At 36.2% G+C, this 19751-nt stretch overlaps 1 protein-coding gene across 1 annotated transcript; it reads right to left on the bottom strand.

Annotated features, from left to right (window-relative positions):
- Nucleotides 1–829: 829 nt before the first annotated feature.
- Nucleotides 830–5325, bottom strand: LOC140830718 (putative E3 ubiquitin-protein ligase RF298). The gene is made up of 3 exons (XM_073194159.1): nucleotides 5164–5325; nucleotides 2352–4543; nucleotides 830–1581 (listed from the first exon to the last, which is right to left on the bottom strand). Exons 2-3 carry the CDS (start codon nucleotides 4539–4541, stop codon nucleotides 1036–1038), a joined length of 2736 nt encoding a protein of 911 aa, XP_073050260.1. The 5' UTR covers nucleotides 4542–4543; nucleotides 5164–5325; the 3' UTR covers nucleotides 830–1035.
- Nucleotides 5326–19751: the final 14426 nt, after the last annotated feature.

The raw sequence follows: 19751 nt of genomic DNA, 5'->3' as shown, positions 1-19751 counted from the left end.
CAGATTCAAATGAAACAGTTGACATATGAATAGCTAAGATCGTTATGGTTGAGGTGTGTTATTAAAAAAATAAAAATTAATAAAACTAAAAATCTAAAGTATTTATATCCACATATATGGGGCGGGTATGAGACGGATATTATAAGACCCATGACCCGCCCCATACCCGGAAAGGTCTGAAAAATTAGACTCGAGCCCCGTCCTATGACCCATTTAGTATGCCCAAACTCACCTCATAAACACGAGTCCATTGTAGGTCTGGGTAAAATCCGGACCCATTGACATCCATAATGTCTGACCCTTACCTGTTTGCTCCAAACAAGGTATGTATCCGTTAGACTCGAACATATTGTCATCCCTATTTTTACTTTAGGAGACAAGATTAATTTGATGAAAATGACAAATGCAATATAATAACATCCTTGTATTTATTTTGTGTTAAAACTCAAGAAAACAAACTGAATTATCCAATTAATTTCCAATATTTTTTTATCGCAAAAAAAAATGCATCGATATTCACATAAATAAAGTCTAGTTGAGTTTAAAGGCAAGAGACTTGAGATCTAATGTGTACATGATAAAATAGCACACGGAAGAAGCATTGTTGCATAGATACAGATATCATATCGAATATGATACGGATTCGATGATACGACTAATTTTGAAACATAAGATACACTATGGTGAAAATTATTATATATATATATATATATATATATATATATCCAAATAGTAAAACCTATAATTATAAAAAGCAAAACACAGAGATTTTGATGTATCCGACTCGCATATCGGTGTCATATCTATGTCCGATATTTCAAAAAAAATATTTAAGAATATCCATACTACATTGGGAAGAAGGCACACTAAGTATATATTAAATGAAAAGGGAAATCAGAGTATACATAAACCAGACTTGACTCAAGCCATATATGCATAGATGGTCTGCACTTTTGGAGAAGATCATCCAAACCCTTTATTTATTGTCAAAACCCACATATCTAGTTATCGAAAAATATAACTCCGACTCACAGCTTAAGATCGATATCGTACACAAACACGTCGTTGAATTGGGCTCCTGCACGACGGGCAGTCTTTCATTCCCTGCTTCTCGTGCAGCTCATTGCACATTGTACAAACAACTTGATGTGCACATGGCAAGAAAACGACAGACATCTCCTCCGATAAACACATCACACATTCACGTTCACGTTTCACTCCTCCGGTCCCATTAGATCCGTGAAAGTTGGTGGATGTCACTGTATTTGAGATGTAAGGTGTTCTGGAATCTTGAAGGGCTTGAGTTTTTCTGAGGTCGGTGAGCTTGCTGACATAGCTTCCATCTATCCCTCTTCTTAGAGCTGCTATTTTTGATGAATCCGTCTTTAACCTCAGCTGGGCAATTTCTTTTTCAAGCTTCTCAATATCGTATTTATACTTCTGCAGGTTGTTTTCTGCTCTCAATTTGATTGCATCCTCTTTTGATTTGGCGGTGGTTTCAATTTGCTCTCTTTCTTTTCTAAATGAATTGGCTAGTGTAAGGGCTTCATCTTTGGCCTTCTCCTCTAGATCCCGTTTTGCCTGTCATTTTAACAGCTTTGCAATCTAAACGTGCATCACTAAAAAGAACCCACAAGGGCGGGAAAATGGTCCTCCAGAAATATAAATGAATGCTTTCATGGTTGCGTGGATGTAAATTCAAACTGCAAATATAGGACTACATATTTTACACTAAATTAGGAACAGGGATCATTCTTTAGTTGAACCTTATTCGTGCTTTTATAAATTAATTCACGAACACCAAACAAGACATTTTTTAGTACATATTCTCGAGTTCACCTCCCATATTCAATTATATGCAAGAACATGATAACGAGGGCATCATATAGCAAAAACTTTACTTCAGGTAATCACAGATTTACTTAGAAAAGATCCGAGATTGACCATGGCTATCACTTTACCATGAGAACATGATGGAGATTTTTGACTCTTTAAAAGGATAAATCTTGATGATGGCAGACGGCGGTATATTGATCAAAATGCTTCTCTGGTTATGTTGTATCCATCATCAACAATGAAATTCTATGAAGGCATTCAATGTGGTAAACATAGGAAGACAAATATGCATAAGAGGAAGACAAATATGCAAAAGAGGCTATAAAAATGTGTGCGAATACAACTGTTAGCCTCAACACTTTAGCCAATTCATCATACATTTGAAGAAATTTCTGATGCTAGTCAATTTATTCTAAGCACATATAATGTTACACCAGGCCAAAGCTCACAAGGTTCAGTGAAAAATATTTTGGATTAATGTGAAGGGAAGAGTTAAATTATGTTAGGAGCCATACCTCAACTTGATCTTTTATCTCTTTAGCCTGTTGCAGTTCCTGTTGCAGCTGCTTCAAATTGTGCTTTTCAGCTGAAAGCTCCTCCTGAAAAATCATCTTCTGCTTTTCCCATGACTGAAATTTCAACAGCGTCTTCTTCTCTCTGTTCAACACTTCTTCACAGCTTGCACTTGACTCCGCAGCACGCAATTTCGCAGCTTCCATTTCCCGCCATAATGCAGCATTCTCAACTTCAAGCCTGCGGACAGCAGCATTCGCTCGTTCTACTTGCCCACCAGCCTTGCGAAAAGCATTTTCCATATCGGACAATTTTTTTGTGGTGTTCTCCTCCAATGTTTGCTTTTCTTTCTTGAGCCGCTCTACTTCTTCCTTCTCTTGCCTAAGTACCTTGAGATCAGCTTTGTCCTTGCTCAGTCTACGAGCAGCTTGCATGACCTTCTGATTTGCCCACTCTGTCCATTCTTCAAGCTGAATTTGCAATTCCCGCACTCTAGGAACCAGCTTCATTATCATCTCATCCTTATGATCCAGCGGGGCCCTATGACCCAGAGACTTATCACTTGAAGCATCGACAATGGTGGAGTTGGCAGGCTCGGTGTTATGGTTGATGGGTATTGGCTTCACAGCATTTTTGGCAGGGATTGAGAGAGAGAGCTCAGTATCAGCAATAGGTAATGAAGAAGCGGTACTGCGAGGCACGACAGAAAATGAGGATGAGATACTTGCTTTAGTCAATGAAAAGCTGCCATTATTAGTTTCGGAACCAAACATGGGAACTGAAGTGCAATCTTGGCTTCCTGAAAGATTCTGATTCACAGTGTCTTGAGGCGCATCAAATTCAATTGCCTGGTTAACTTTGAAGGAGCCATTCTTAGAGTTGATACCGGTAGAACCTGCTGCATCCTTAAGCTTTTTATCAAGGACTAGACCACTGAAATTACTCAGTTTCGAATTTCTAGATATGACTTTAGAACCATGAGTACGGTAGTGTTTCTCCAAGTGAGCCGATTTCTGACGCAATACATTCTCCCTTTTGGTTATTCCAGAAACTTTTCTACTCGCCACAAACTTCTCCTCTGAAACTGTAGTGTGGGGTATTCCTGCAGCGCTAAAGGGTCTGATATTAGTATTAGAAGCAAAGTTTTGACACTCATTGTCAGGTATTGGTCCATTGAGAACAAAAGGTGTTTTTGGGATTAAGTTAGCATGATTTGTGACACCAGATGCATCAGATTGCAAGCTATGACCATCCTGAATTGAAGTTAAAATGGATGTATCAGGAAGTGATTTATGAGCACAGGAAGCAGATACATTTGGAGTACAAGGAACTGTGATATTAGGCTCATAATTTTTGGACTCTGTCCCGAATTGGGGTCGAGAAGAAATGGAGGAATTGCCTTTCGAATTTGCATCAGCAAGGAAACTACACAAAGGATCACTATCCATCGCGCAAGCATGAGATACATTCATGTCACATACCAACAAGCACCACATTGCATTCCCAATGCTAAAAAAAGGTCTAACCTCCCTTAAAAGGCAAACCAATTCCGCCAATATATACTTTTCCATCTGCTGCAAATCCACAAAATAGTGTTCCCTTGATGGATCAATGTCTTGACCACTTCTCAGAAATGCCAGCGTATTGTCCACGATATTTGACACTATGTCTTTACACCCGTACCAAAGTCCGGACCTTAAGATAGCCTTATTAGAAACTTCTGAACTGTAACCACTTGCCATTATTTGCCTAATTGCACTCCTGAAAATTGCATCCAAATTGTTCAAAACAAGTTCTTCCAGCTGGGATTCTGTAAGATCACTCCAATCAGCATCATGAAACTCGTTGGATGATACCTGAATTTCCTCTGGAGGCTGGCTCGGCCCCACCTCCAATGTCCCCATACTGCAAGACAATCCAAGGTCCAGTTTTAATGCATCAGAATTATCTTGATCGACACAGCATAAATCACACTCATCCTTGTGCCCAAGATTTGGGATTATCTCAAACTTTTCAGCTGAAAATTCGAAATTGCTGCATTCATTCAGAGGCAAAGGGATGATCTTATTTGGTTCAGTAATCGGAGGATCGGCTCGGAATTTTCTTTTATTCCTACTTCCTTTTTCTCGGACAGCCATATCTGGCATTTGACTGGAAGTACTGCTGCAAGCCTTTGCAACCATTGATGCCATATCTAAAAAACACAAAATATCATTTTCAACAATTTTCCAAATTCAACAAACTCTCCATTCCACAAACAACACTATCCTATATCCCACACACTGGATCCTGACATAGAAGGATATGTTCAATGCTATATTTCCAACTCCCATAAAAGTAAAAACAATACCAAAAGAAAAAGGAAAAATTGATATCCATAGCTACTTCAACAATAAACCAGCTCAATCAATACTCTTCATCTTCACATTCAAACCAGACCAAGAACATATCAAAACGACTAATTTCAGGGGAAAAATTTAAAAATAAAATACTGACGAAGCACATCACTGATTCACTCCCTAGTCCCTACCAATATCTTCAAAAAAGAAAAAACCAAATAATCTACATGAAAAATCCGTACATCAATAAACAGCAGGAACACAATCTAGAAACAACCGTCCAATAACCAAAGCAAATTAGCATCTTATAAATTCAATAAAACTTCGATGGATCAAGAAAATCAAATTCGAGAGCAGCCCACAAAACATATTCATAGTAAATTCAATCTTATACATGAAAAATTAAGATCTCATAAACGAGTGAAATCATCAATCTTCAACAATCCTTGGGATAATCACATGATCGAATTCATACCCGATTCAGCTTATGATTTTTCACGCAATTATATGTTGAACAAATCCAAAAGCATCGGATGTAAGTAGAGAGATTATTGATAGTTGGATTCGTTTGTATCTTCTTTTTTTTTTCGTTTTTCTTGTTTACCGATTTTAATATTCACTCAGCTATTCCGGCATTGAATTTTTTCTATTTATTCTCTTTTCTAAAAAAATTTTATAATATCATTTTAATATTGAAAATAAATGTCTTAAAAAAAATTAAAATCATACAATGAAATTTGGCAAAAACTTATGTGAGACAGTTTTACGAGTCGTAATACAGATATTTTATTTAGATCATCCATGAAAAATATTACTTTTATGTTAAAATATTAATTTTTATTGTGAATATCGACATGATTGATTCGTCTCACACAAGAGATATAATCGTTGTTCATATAGCATTATTCGAGGTTTGGTGTAGGTGTTAACTAGCATGTGGCCAGGGTTAAATTTATGCGCAGACTGTCTTTGGGACCATGTTATATTTAACTATAGTTACAACACAACGAATTCGTGTGAATTATTTCATGCACTGGTTGCATATGCAACATTAGTGGTGAATTCACACATATAATTATATCACAAAATAATTAGAATATTTATTTATTTTTTATAAAAAAAAAAGAGTAGATCTTTTATGAGACAGTCTCACATATCTTTATTGTGAGACGGGTCCATCATGTCGATATTTACAATAAAAAGTAATACTATTAGTATAAAAAGTAGGCAAAAACTTGTGTGAGACAGTCTCACGGGTTGTATTTGTGAGACGGATCTCTTATTTGGGTTACCCATGAAAAAATATTATTTTTTATGCTAAGAGTATTACTTTTTAGTGTGAATATGAGTAGGGTTGACTCGTCTCACAGATTATGATCCGTGATACGGTCTCACATGAGACACACTTTAAAAAGTAAAAATTTTTCATGGATGATCCAAATAAGAGAGATTTCTCACAAAATACGACCCAAGAGACCATTTCACACAACTTTTTGACAGGAAAAAAATATGAAATGGCTAATTATAACTTGACTTTAAAATTTAGATTGAATTATTTATGTTTTGAATATGGTCGATTTCGATTTTTTTTTTAATATCTAGAAACCAGAATTACGGAGATTTTTAGTTTGAGTTCATGACCAAAGTTGAAAAATAATTGAGTGGGTCTCATGTGAGACCGTCTTACGGATCTTAATCTGTGAGACGGGTCAACCCTACCCATATTAACAATAAAAAGTAATACTCTTAGCATAAAAAGTAATACTTTTTCATGGATGACCCAAATAAGAGATCCGTCTCACAAATATAACCCGTGAGACCATCTCACACAAGCTTTTGCCAAAATAATTTTGGTTTCGTTTTATAGATCTTTTCGAACCGTGGCCGAATCATCCTCCGTCTTTGATCGAACTTTTTGTTGTTGGTTCCTTATATCATTATATATTTTCATGAAACTTGTGAACGTTGAATTTATTATAATTGTTGAAAATAATATATTTGAATATTGAAAAAGTAATAGTTGAATATTTGAATGTTGAAAATAAGAGTTGTAAAGTTAGAAATTTGTGTGTGATGATGTAGGTAATGAGGTATTTTATTTTTTGGATTATGTGTAATGAAACTCTATAAATAGATCTCTCATTTGTGAAGAAAATCACAATTGAGTAGAGAGAAAAATATTATAAAGTGTGTAGTTTGGTAAATTTTGAGAGTTTGATATTTTTACTTTTTACCATAAATTTTTATTTTTTTACAACACGTTATCAGCACGAAGCTCTAAAAGTCCTACATACTATTCCAAGCTCCAAACAGAAGAAAAAGGTAACAAAAGTAATAATATTTATTTTACTGTTATTTATTTATTGTATATGCATTTAATATACAATATAATGTTATTACTAGAAATAATAAAAATAAATTTTTCATAAACTTGTTATAAATCCTGGGAGGATGCTAAGACAACATCCCACACTCTCGGTAAGGGATACGACAAGTATAAAAGCCTATAAGATTTTAAACAAAAAATAATAATATTTATTTTACTGTTATTTATTTATTGTGTATTTATTTAATATACAATATAATGTTATTATTAGAAATAATAAAAATAAATTTTTCATCAACTTGTTATAAATCCTGGGAGGATGTTAAGACGACATCCCACACTCCCGGTAAGGGATACGACAAGTATAAAATCCTATAAGGTTTTTAAACAAAATAAATTATGACACTCATTATAATATTATGATATGATATACATAATTATTTAAACATGTCTAATATTATATATACCATATTATTACCATAAAATTATACAAATACATACTTTTATTTTTTTTGTACACCAACGGTCATAAATAGTAAAAAAAGGGCTAGTTTTTGCCCTATAAATATGATCTCACAAACACATTCAATCACTCCAACTTTCTCTTCTTCTCTAAAAATTATTCATCATCAAATTTTTCGAAGAAAAAAAGAAGATGCTTTCTCAAGGATATTTTTAATTATTTTGGTTATCATACTCACGAGTCTTGTATTTATCGAAGAATATCCTCCTCGTGCGTTTTCTTTATTTTTACAAATACTTGTACTTGTTGTTTATCCGTTACTTTGTATTGCAATATTTATTAACTAATAAAATGCATCGTAATTTTTTTTAGTACCACCATGTCAAATTTAACAAAGCTCGAATTTATTGCGCTCGACATCACGGGAAAGAATTATATGCCATGGACTCTAGATGTAGAAATGCATCTTGAGTCATTGGGTCTAAGCGAGACCATTAAAGAAAATGGCATATGCAAGTCACAAGAAAAGGCAAGAGCCATGATATTTTTGCGTCGACATCTCGACGATGGATTGAAATGTGAATATCTGACTGAAAAAAATCCCATGGCTTTGTGGAAGGGATTAAAAGAAAGATTTGAACATATAAGGGAAGTTATACTTCCGACCGCCCGGGATGAATGGAACACACTGAGATTCCAAGATTTTAAAAAAGTCAGTGATTACAATTCGGCGATGTATAGAATAATCTCGCAATTAAAATTTTGTGGACATGATGTCACAGAATCTGAGATGCTTGAAAAAATATTTTCCACATTTCATGCATCAAATATTACTCTACAGCAACAATATAGAGTACGTGGATTTGCGAGATATTCTGAGCTCATCGCCTGTCTTCTTGTGGCGGAAAAGAACAACGAGCTATTAACGAGAAATCATCAGTCCCGACCCACTGGATCAACAGCATTTCCAGAAGTAAATGCTGTAAGTAAAAATGAATTTATACCTGGAAACCAAAATCAATTTCAAAGACAAGGTTTTGGTCGAGGTCGAGGTCGAGGTCGTGGACGTGGACGTGGACGTGGAATTGGTCGTGGTCGTGGACGCGGACGTGGTTTTGAAAATAATAGAGATAGTTATTTTTATAACTCATCTCAAAAGAGCGTCCCAAACCATCCACAGAAAAGAAATCATGAGAATACAAGTGTTAATGAGAATCACTCAAAAAGATATGAAAGTTCTTGTACAGATGTGGTACTCCAGGACATTGGTTCAAAGTTTGTCGAGCCCCTGAGCACCTTTGTAAACTTTATAAAGAATCATTAAAGGGGAAAGAAAAGGAGACCAACTTCACTGAACGCAGTGACCGTTTGAGTGATTCAACTCATCTTGATGCTGGTGATTTTATGAATGATTTCTCTGGAAATGATCAACATGTTGGTGGGATAGAAATGAACAATTTTGATGCTGGAGATTTTCTCAATGATTTTTCTGAAAATGAACAATATAGTGGTAGAATATAAATATACAATAATTTGTTTTTCATGTATTCATATAATAATGTTTATTGTACAATTATGATATGTGTTATATTTATATATGTATTGTCAGTAATTTTATTTCATTGCATATTTTTTTGAAGTTCAAATATGGAAAATGCTATGAGCAAAGCTGAAGTTTGCATACCCGATAGTGGTACAACGCACAATATCCTCCGAGATAAAAGATATTTCTTTGAACTAAAACCAACAATAACTGTAGTAACCCGATTCCTAATTTGAGTTAATTATCGGATTAATTATATTTTCGGTGGGATCGGAAGGACCGAACAAGTGCGGATCGTCCGATGAGTTCGGATCGTCCGAGCCAGTGTCGGACCGTCCGGGACAGGTGGCTGGACACGTGGAAGGGTTCTGGACACGTGGTAAGGTTCGGATCATCCGATTGGGGTTCGGATCGTCCGAGACAGGTGGCTGTACTCGTGGAAGTCATGCAAGGATCGGATCGTCCGATCAGAGTTCGGACCGTCCGAAGTGTGCCGGATCGGAGCTTCCGAAATGGTTCGGATCGTCCGAACATTAGCTATAAATAGAGGCGCGAGGCTTCATTTGTGACTCGCCAATTCAGAGAGTTCCATAGCATTTCAGTCGTTTCTGTGAGATTCTAGTCTTTTTCCGAGGTTCGGGCACTAGCGGGGAGCTACTGGTCTTGTAGCGGAGCTGTGCTCTAGTTGGGAGCTAACTGCATCAGTGGGCTAGCGACGGACGAAGGTTTGGAATTGTATCAGTATTATCTCAGGATTATCTAGTTAAGTCTGGTAGATAAGTTTTAGTGATGGTTTTCACTTGATGAATAGGCTTGGACTAGACCTGTTGTCTGGTTATTCCAGTGGATTAGGATTGCTGTGATAGAGGTACGAAAGTACTATCCGAGATATCCTGGTCGAGTATACATCCTTATATGTGTTGCATGATTATGTGGTGCATTGATATATGTCATATGATGCATGCTATTATGTCACGCTTTATGATGCATGTTGCATTTCATGTTGAGCCGTATCTCCTTCGAGATAGCCTTTATTGTTGAGCTGTATCTCTTTCGAGATAAGCTATATCTTGTGGGGCCGCTCAGCCCTGTCTTGTCTTGTGGACGCATGGACACCGAGAGTACACAGTGGCCGACGGGTCGGGAGGGCTTCGGTGATCCGGGACATTTTAGGTCCACGTCTGTTCTTGCAGTGGATGCAGTGACCCAGAGGTAGGACCGCGCGGCACTATCCACTTGGCGCCTCTAGACTGAGCATTTTGAGATCTTTTGTGACTCCTGTTTCTTGACTACCCTGGTATCATATCATAGCATGTGCATTTCATATAGGTTTGTATACTCATGCTTTTGTACTGGGCGTTCTTATCGCTCACGTCCTCGGTTTTGTTTATCTTGGACACCCCATTCCCGCGGGGCAGGCCTCAGGTTGGACAGCTCAGGAGGAGGAGGAGGAGGACGTTGAGTAGCTGGTTGGTTTAGTTCTTTGGTATCTTTTTGATTCGATATGGTTGTACCGAATATATTTTGAGTTGTTCTGATTTCGATTGGGTTGTATAACTATCATTTGTTGGTATTTCCGCTGTTATCTCTGATTATTATTAATTAAGTTAAGTGCATGCTTAGTTCTTGATTAGTAGGTGATTCTGGAACGGGTCACTACATTTATGGTATCAGAGCATGCTTACGATTTTGGGATATAGATTCTGTTTTGGGATTTTCATTGACCATTTTACCATTTTCCCTATTCTATCTTGTAGCGATGGCTGACCATTTTGGTGATGAGAGTAGTCAGGGGAGTGTAGGTCGTTGGGGCGACCAGGATGATCATAGGCGTCATCGTGAACATCGTCATCGTCGGGATGGTCCTAGGCGTTTTGAGCTGCATCGTTTCATTCAGATGGGGCCTAAGCCTTTAGTCGGTGGTGAGACTCCCGATGATGCTGAGGATTGGTTAGAGCGCATGGAGAGTTGTTTCCGTGCATTCCAGTGCACCGAGGAGCAGAGGATGGAGACCCTTAGTTTTCTTCTCGAGGGCCGTGCGCGCAAGTGGTGGCGATCGACTTCTGCGCCGATAGTCCAGTCTCAGGGTAGGGTGACTTGGGCCGATTTCCGTGCAGCTTTCATGCAGCTATATTTTCCTCCAGCCCTTCGTCAGGCAAAGACGATTGAGCTCCTGAATCTTAAGCAGGGGAGTATGTCTGTTGATGAATATCAGCAGAAGTTCTTCGAGTTGTTACCCTTTGCCCCTCATATCAGTGGCAGTTCTGAGGCCAAGTATGACCATTTCCTCCAGGGTCTTAACCAGGAGATCTTTGATCGAGTCACTGTCTGTGATAATCTTACTTCTTACGATGGGTTAGTGAACCGGTGTCGCCAGGCAGAGATCAGTCTCCAGCGTGGTAGGGCTATTTTTTCTTCTAGACCTCCGAGTACTTTGAGCCCTAGGTCTCAGTCGTTCAAAAAATCTGGTTCTTCTTCTTCTGGATCTGGATCACGGTCTAGCGGTGTTTTCCGCTTTGGTGATAAGAAGGATGCTTGTGTGCATTGTGGAAAGAACCATCCCTCGGAGCAATGCCGATCAGTCGCGGGAGCTTGTTTTCAGTGCGGAGAGATGGGGCATATTAAGAAGTATTGTCCTCAATTGCGAGGTGGAGCAGGATCTGGTTCCGGATCACAGACGACTGTTCAGCAGAGGAGGCAGGGTCAGGCAGTGGGTAGTTCGAATCTTCGACCTCGTGCCCAAGGTCAGGTATTTGCGCTGAACCAGGATCAGGCTGCAGATGACTGAGAGAGTCATAGCAGGTACTTTTCGTTTATGCGGTATTCCTGCTTTTGTTCTTATTGATACCGGAGCATCGCATTCATTCATTTCTGCACGATTTGTTAAGCGTCATAAGTTACTGTATGTTTCTCTTGATGTCATTCTTTCCGTTTCTACTCCGATGGGTCATTCGGTTTTAGCCAAGCGTCTAGTGATGGGTTGTCCCTTAGATTTTGAGGGTAACGATGTTGTTATTTCAGTTTTGTTCATCCTATAAACTTGATTTCGAGGACGAAATCTTTTAAGGGGGGGAGAATGTAGTAACCCGATTCCTAATTTGAGTTAATTATCGGATTAATTATATTTTCGGTGGGATCGGAAGGACCGAACAAGTGCGGATCGTCCGATGAGTTCGGATCGTCCGATGAGTTCGGATCGTCCGAGCCAGTGTCGGACCGTCCGGGACAGGTGGCTGGACACGTGGAAGGGTTCTGGACACGTGGTAAGGTTCGGATCATCCGATTGGGGTTCGGATCGTCCGAGACAGGTGGCTGTACTCGTGGAAGTCATGCAAGGATCGGATCGTCCGATCAGAGTTCGGACCGTCCGAAGTGTGCCGGATCGGAGCTTCCGAAATGGTTCGGATCGTCCGAACATTAGCTATAAATAGAGGCGCGAGGCTTCATTTGTGACTCGCCAATTCAGAGAGTTCCATAGCATTTCAGTCGTTTCTGTGAGATTCTAGTCTTTTTCCGAGGTTCGGGCACTAGCGGGGAGCTGCTGGTCTTGTAGCGGAGCTGTGCTCTAGTTGGGAGCTAACTGCATCAGTGGGCTAGCGACGGACGAAGGTTTGGAATTGTATCAGTATTATCTCAGGATTATCTAGTTAAGTCTGGTAGATAAGTTTTAGTGATGGTTTTCACTTGATGAATAGGCTTGGACTAGACCTGTTGTCTGGTTATTCCAGTGGATTAGGATTGCTGTGATAGAGGTACGAAAGTACTATCCGAGATATCCTGGTCGAGTATACATCCTTATATGTGTTGCATGATTATGTGGTGCATTGATATATGTCATATGATGCATGCTATTATGTCACGCTTTATGATGCATGTTGCATTTCATGTTGAGCCGTATCTCCTTCGAGATAGCCTTTATTGTTGAGCTGTATCTCTTTCGAGATAAGCTATATCTTGTGGGGCCGCTCAGCCCTGTCTTGTCTTGTGGACGCATGGACACCGAGAGTACACAGTGGCCGACGGGTCGGGAGGGCTTCGGTGATCCGGGACATTTTAGGTCCACGTCTGTTCTTGCAGTGGATGCAGTGACCCAGAGGTAGGACCGCGCGGCACTATCCACTTGGCGCCTCTAGACTGAGCATTTTGAGATCTTTTGTGACTCCTGTTTCTTGACTACCCTGGTATCATATCATAGCATGTGCATTTCATATAGGTTTGTATACTCATGCTTTTGTACTGGGCGTTCTTATCGCTCACGTCCTCGGTTTTGTTTATCTTGGACACCCCATTCCCGCGGGGCAGGCCTCAGGTTGGACAGCTCAGGAGGAGGAGGAGGAGGACGTTGAGTAGCTGGTTGGTTTAGTTCTTTGGTATCTTTTTGATTCGATATGGTTGTACCGAATATATTTTGAGTTGTTCTGATTTCGATTGGGTTGTATAACTATCATTTGTTGGTATTTCCGCTGTTATCTCTGATTATTATTAATTAAGTTAAGTGCATGCTTAGTTCTTGATTAGTAGGTGATTCTGGAACGGGTCACTACAATAACAACGGTGAATACAATATCAGGTCCTGTAGACTTGATTAAAGGATGTGGTAAAGCACAATTTTTGTTACCTAATGGTACAAAATTTTTGATCAATGATGCTTTATATTCACCACAATCGAAAAGAAATTTGTTGAGTTTTAATGATATATATTCCCATGGGTATGATACTCAAACAATGAATGAAGGGAATGAGAAATATATGTGTCTTATCACATATAAATCAGGAAAGAAATATGTGATTGAAAAACTACCAATACTCCCTACTGGATTGCATTATACACATATAAGTCCCATTGAATCAAACATGGTAGTTGATAATTCTTCGATATTAACCAATTGGCATGATCGATTGGGACATCCTGGTTCAACAATGATGCGAAGAATTATAGAAAATACACATGGTCATCCACTGAAAGACCAGAAGATCTTTCAGAATAATAAGTTTCAATGTAAAGCATGTTCTCTTGGAAAACTTATTATAAGACCATCACCAGTCAAATTCCAAACTGAATCACCAATGTTTCTTGAACGTATTCAGGGTGATATTTGTGGACCAATCCATCTACCATGTGGACCATTCAGATACTTTATGGTATTGATTGATGCCTCCATCAGATGGTCACATGTATGTTTATTGTCAACTCGAAATGTTGCATTTGCAAGATTACTTGCTCAAATAATAAAATTGAGGAATCAATTTCCCGATTATACAATCAAGAAAATTAGACTTGATAATGCTGGTGAATTTACTTCCCTGACTTTCAATGATTATTGTATGTCTATGGGAATCATTGTTGAGCATCCTGTTGTTCATGTACATACACAGAATGGATTGGCTGAATCATTGATTAAACGTCTGCAAATGATTGCTAGACCAATGATTATGAAAACAAAGCTCCCTATTTCTATATGGGGACATGCAATTTTACACGCTGCTTCATTAATTCGCATCAGACCAAGTGCATATCATAAATACTCCTCATTGCAGCTTGCATTTGGTAAAGAACCAGACATTTCTCATTTGAGAATTTTTGGATGTATGGTGTATGTGCATATTGCACCACCGCAACGAAAGAAAATGGGACCTCAAAGAAAGGTTGGAATTTATATCGGTTATGATAGTCCATCAATCATTCGATATCTTGAACCTCAGACAGGCGACGTGTTCACAGCACGTTTTGCTGATTGTCATTTTAATGAGGAAATCTTCCCAATGTTAGGGGGAGAACAGAAACATACCGAAAAAGAAATTACATGGTATGTATCATCATTATTACATCTGGATCCAAGAACAAAACAATGTGAAAAAGATGTACAACAAATTGTACACTTGTAAAGAATAGCAAATCAAATACCAGATGCATTTGCAGACACAAAAGGGGTAACTAAATCATATATACATGCTGCAAATGCTCCTGCTCGAATTGAAATTCCAAAGAAACAAATGGAAGATACTCATGATGTCATTAAACGCCTGAAGCATGGAAGGCCAGTCGGTTCCAAGGATAAAAATCCTCGAAAAAGAAAATTCATAGAGAAGCATGATGATCACAAAATAGAGAATGGTGTTCCTGAAGAAACACATGATGATGAAAATGTTCTGTCAGAACCACAAACTGACGAGAATCATGAAATCTCTATCAATTACATTAATACTGGAAAAATATGGAACCGAAAAGATATAGATGAAATTAATGATATATTTTCTTATAATGTGGCAAGCGACATCATAAATGATAACGAAGATCATGAACCAAAATCTTTTGGTGAATGTAAAAATCGGCAGGATTGGATAAAATGGAAAGATGCCATCCAGGTTGAATTAGATTCGCTAAATAAACGTAATGTTTTTGGACCTATAGTCCTTACACCTGAAGGTGTAAAACATGTTGGATACAAATGGGTTTTTATTCGAAAGCGAAATGAGAAAAATGAAATAGTAAGATATAAAGCTCGACTTGTTGCACAAGGTTTTTCTCAAAGGCCTGGAATTGATTATGAAGAAACGTATTCTCCTGTGATGGATGCAATTACGTTTCGGTATTTGATTAGCTTAGCGGTATCTGAAAATTTAGAAATGCGTCTTATGGATGTTGTTACAGCTTACTTATATGGATCACTTGATAGTAATATATATATGAAAATCCCTGAAGGATTTAAGATGCCTGAAGCACAAAGTTCAAAACCCAGGGAATGTTATTATGTGAAATTACAAAGATCGTTATATGAGTTAAAGCAATCAGGTCGAATGTGGTATAATCGACTAAGTGATCACTTGATGAAAATGGGATATGTAAATAATTCAATATGCCCTTGTGTTTTCATTAAGAAAACAACATCCGGATGCGTAATTATTGTTGTATATGTTGATGATTTAAACATCATTGGAACGAATAAGGAAATTCAAGAAGTTGTGTCATACTTGAAGGAAGAATTTGAAATGAAGGATCTTGGAAAAACCAAGTATTGTCTGGGATTACAAATTGAACAAAAAGAATGTGGAATATTTGTTCACCAGACAAATTATACAGAAAAGATCCTTAAACGTTTTAATATGGATAAAGCAAATCCTTTAAGTACTCCAATGGTTGTTAGATCATTAAACATAGAAAAGGATCCATTCCGTCCATGTGAAGATAATGAAGATATTCTTGGTCCAGAAGTACCATATCTAAGTGCCATCGGTGCCCTTATGTATCTTACAAATTGTACAAGGCCTGATATATCTTTTGCCGTAAATTTGTTTGCAAGATTTAGCACATATCCAACAAAGAGACACTGGAACGGAATTAAACATATATTCCGTTATCTACGAGGAACGACAGACTTGGGACTTTTGTATTCAAAAGATGCTAATCCAAGTATAATTGGTTATGCTGATGCTGGATACTTATCTGATCCACACAAGGCACGTTCCCAAACTGGATATGTATTTATTCGTGGAGGCACTGCAATATCTTGGCGTTCACAGAAACAAACGCTCGTAACAACTTCATCAAATCATGCCGAGATTATTGCACTACATGAAGCAAGTCGTGAATGTGTGTGGTTAAAATCAATGACCCAACATATCCAAATTTCATGCGGATTATCATTCGATGAGAAGCCTGTGATACTATATGAAGATAATGCTGCATGTGTTGCTCAAATGAAAGAAGGATACACAAAAAGCGACAGAACTAAACATATTCCTCCTAAGTTCTTCGCATTCACCAAGGAGCTTGAGAAGAATAAATGTATTGATGTTCGTCACATTCAATCAAGTGAAAACTCATCAGATCTCTTCACAAAGGCACTACCTACGTCAATATTCAGAAAGCACATATATAATATTGGGATGCGCAATCTACGAAATTTGTGAAGAGTTGTTCGTGTCAACATGAGGGGGAGTTTACGTGACTGCACTCTTTTTCCCTTACTATGGTTTTTATCCCAATAGGTTTTTCCTAGTAAGGTTTTTAACGAGGCAGTACAAAACACGTAATGAAGACATCATCGTATCATGATCATCATCACAAGGGGGAGTGTTGAAAATAATATATTTGAATATTGAAAAAGTAATAGTTGAATATTTGAATGTTGAAAATAAGAGTTGTAAAGTTAGAAATTTGTGTGTGATGATGTAGGTAATGATGTATTTTATTTTTTGGATTATGTGTAATGAAACTCTATAAATAGATCTCTCATTTGTGAAGAAAATCACAATTGAGTAGAGAGAAAAGTGTGTAGTTTGGTAAATTTTGAGAGTTTGAGATTTTTACTTTTTACCATAAATTTTTATTTTTTTACAACAATAATAATCTAATAATTGATTTTTGTGGTTCAAGTGAAATATGTCGAGAAAAATATGATAGTAATACAAATTGGAGAAACGTTATGTATTAATTGGTCTTGGGCTTGGGCCTCTTTAAAAAGGGCCAGGCCCATCTGTTGGATCCAGAAATTGGGAAATTTATTTTTATGTAGAGTATTTCCAACAGTTTAGATTATTTCCAACATCTATTCTATATAAAATGATAAACTTTTGTTCATATTTTCTTGGAAAATATACATTCTTTAGGTAATCTATTGTTCAAATGTTGATCTGAAGGTACGATATCTTGATATATAATTATGAAAATAAATAATAAAATTAGATACTTACGTGGAACACCTTTAAAAAATATTATGACAAAAAAGGGCAAGACAAAAAAAAATATTGTAATATTTTATGATGTACAACAACTCACCGTCTTTCCAAAGAAAACATACATTTTTTTAATACAGTAAAACAAACATCTCACAAATATTATAAAAATAAACACTCAGATGATGTGAGAGAAGAAGAATTGAGAAAGAGATGATTGAAATGAGGAGAGCTCTCTTAGACGCTTGGAAATTATTTGTTGTGGATTTTGAATATCAATCTCAATTATAATTTCTGAAAAAATATGAAAGATTTTTTTCTTGGTAAGTTTTCATTTGAACATCCAATCGCATACTTTTGAAATAAACCTTTGTCTCAATTTAAAAGAATAGGTGAAAAGAACAATAAGTAAACTTAGGAAAATCAAATTTATTTCACACAAACATTTTATTTTATTAAAGTTAAAAATGGTCGTAAAAATATATATGACTCCAATTGTATATACATCTTCGAAAAATAACTTGAGATAAATAAAAATAGAAAGGTAAAATAAATAATTATCAACATGCAGGATTTATTTTTCTTCTAGAATCAATATAGTTTAAATTTCAGTAGTAAGTAATTTTTTGCTCTACAAAATTATCTATTCTTTTATTTTTATAACTGGTTTAAATAAATTATTAACTATTTTTTTTATTTTATCGATGTTTTACTTTTTATTTTCACATGTACTCGGAAAGTATTAGTAATTAAAGTCACTAGTTAATAATGATGAGCACTACATCTTTTAATTATTAAGAAAATAATATCATTAAATTGTTACATTTCTTCTTCTATTTTTTTTTAAAAAATAGTAAAATAAAATAAAATCATTTTCTAGACAAAGCCAGCCGATTTTCGCATGCAATGACGTCAAATTGAATGCATGGCAAATAATCAAAGTCAAAGGAGTATTTTCCTAATAATAATCAAAGTGTGAGAGGTTCTTTCCTTGTAATTCAATGTACCATAAAAAACTAAATTGCTCTTAAGTCTTGATCTATACTTTTATACTATTTTATTAAATTTGAGACACGTAGAGTAACTGACTTTAGTGTCATGGTCTGTTTTAATAATTATATATATTAAAAAAAATGTTAAAATTTTAATGCAAATTATATGTAGTTTAGCTAATAGAGTCATTGTTTCTTGGGATTTAGGTTATATCTTCAATTCTCACTTAATGTCATTTTTTATTCTTTTATTTTTCAATTTATTTTTAATTTATATATCAAAATTAAAGTGTAGTCCCTCACTATTTCTTATAATTATATTTTGATCCTAATTTAAATATAAATCAAATGAATTATAAAAAATATTATACAAACACGCAACGCATGCATCGATGTACTAATCATAATTAAGCATGAAGCGCGGGAGAAAAGTTTTGCTTTTGAAGAAAAAGTGACAAACATATTATGCTTCAAGCGTTCTTAAGCAGAATTTTTTATTTAAATTTTAGTATAACTTGCAATCAAAATAATATAAACATTTGCATCCAATAAAAAAAACCCGGAATAAAACCTAAAAAATACCCTTCCTCTCAAATCGATAGTCTCCCATAAATATATGTAGTAGGTTTTAAAAAAAAAAATTAATGCCAAAATTTTTGAATTAGTTCTATATTTAATAATGTTCTAATTTTCAATATTATTAATTAATTTATTTTAAAAAAATAATAATATCCCTTATTATTTCTCATGTATTTATTTAAATGTATTGATTTTGAAATAATATTAAACAAAAATATATTATATATTTATATCTTTTACTATTTATTAAAGTTAAAGCCCATATAAAAACTGTATGATGTCTTGGTCTGTTTTTTACTTGCCCAAAATACCCCTGCATCTCATCAAATTTTCTGAAATCCCCACGTTACTTTCTTCTTCCCTCAAATCCAACGCAGAAAACCGATTCTATCAAAAACAGAAAATCCAGATATCAGATTTTCTGAAACAACCCATCCGCAAATCTATCATGGTTGTTGCTTTCTCCTCCACTTCCTCAACAAAC

This window comes from Primulina eburnea, chromosome 4 (genome assembly GCF_022965805.1).
Source record: "Primulina eburnea isolate SZY01 chromosome 4, ASM2296580v1, whole genome shotgun sequence".
NCBI classification, from domain to species: Eukaryota; Viridiplantae; Streptophyta; class Magnoliopsida; order Lamiales; family Gesneriaceae; genus Primulina; species Primulina eburnea.
The sequence above is the reverse complement of the archived record's forward strand: the minus strand, read 5'-3'. Positions and strand labels throughout refer to the sequence as shown.

Bases quoted from the DNA above. Each gene is read 5' to 3' on its own strand.
- LOC140830718 (XM_073194159.1), bottom strand. From the start codon at position 4,541: ATGGCATCAATGGTTGCAAAGGCTTGCAGCAGTACTTCCAGTCAAATG. The intron at 1,582-2,351 runs GTATGGCTCCTA...TTAAAATGACAG, and splicing joins AGATAAAAGATCAAGTTGAG to GCAAAACGGGATCTAGAGGA.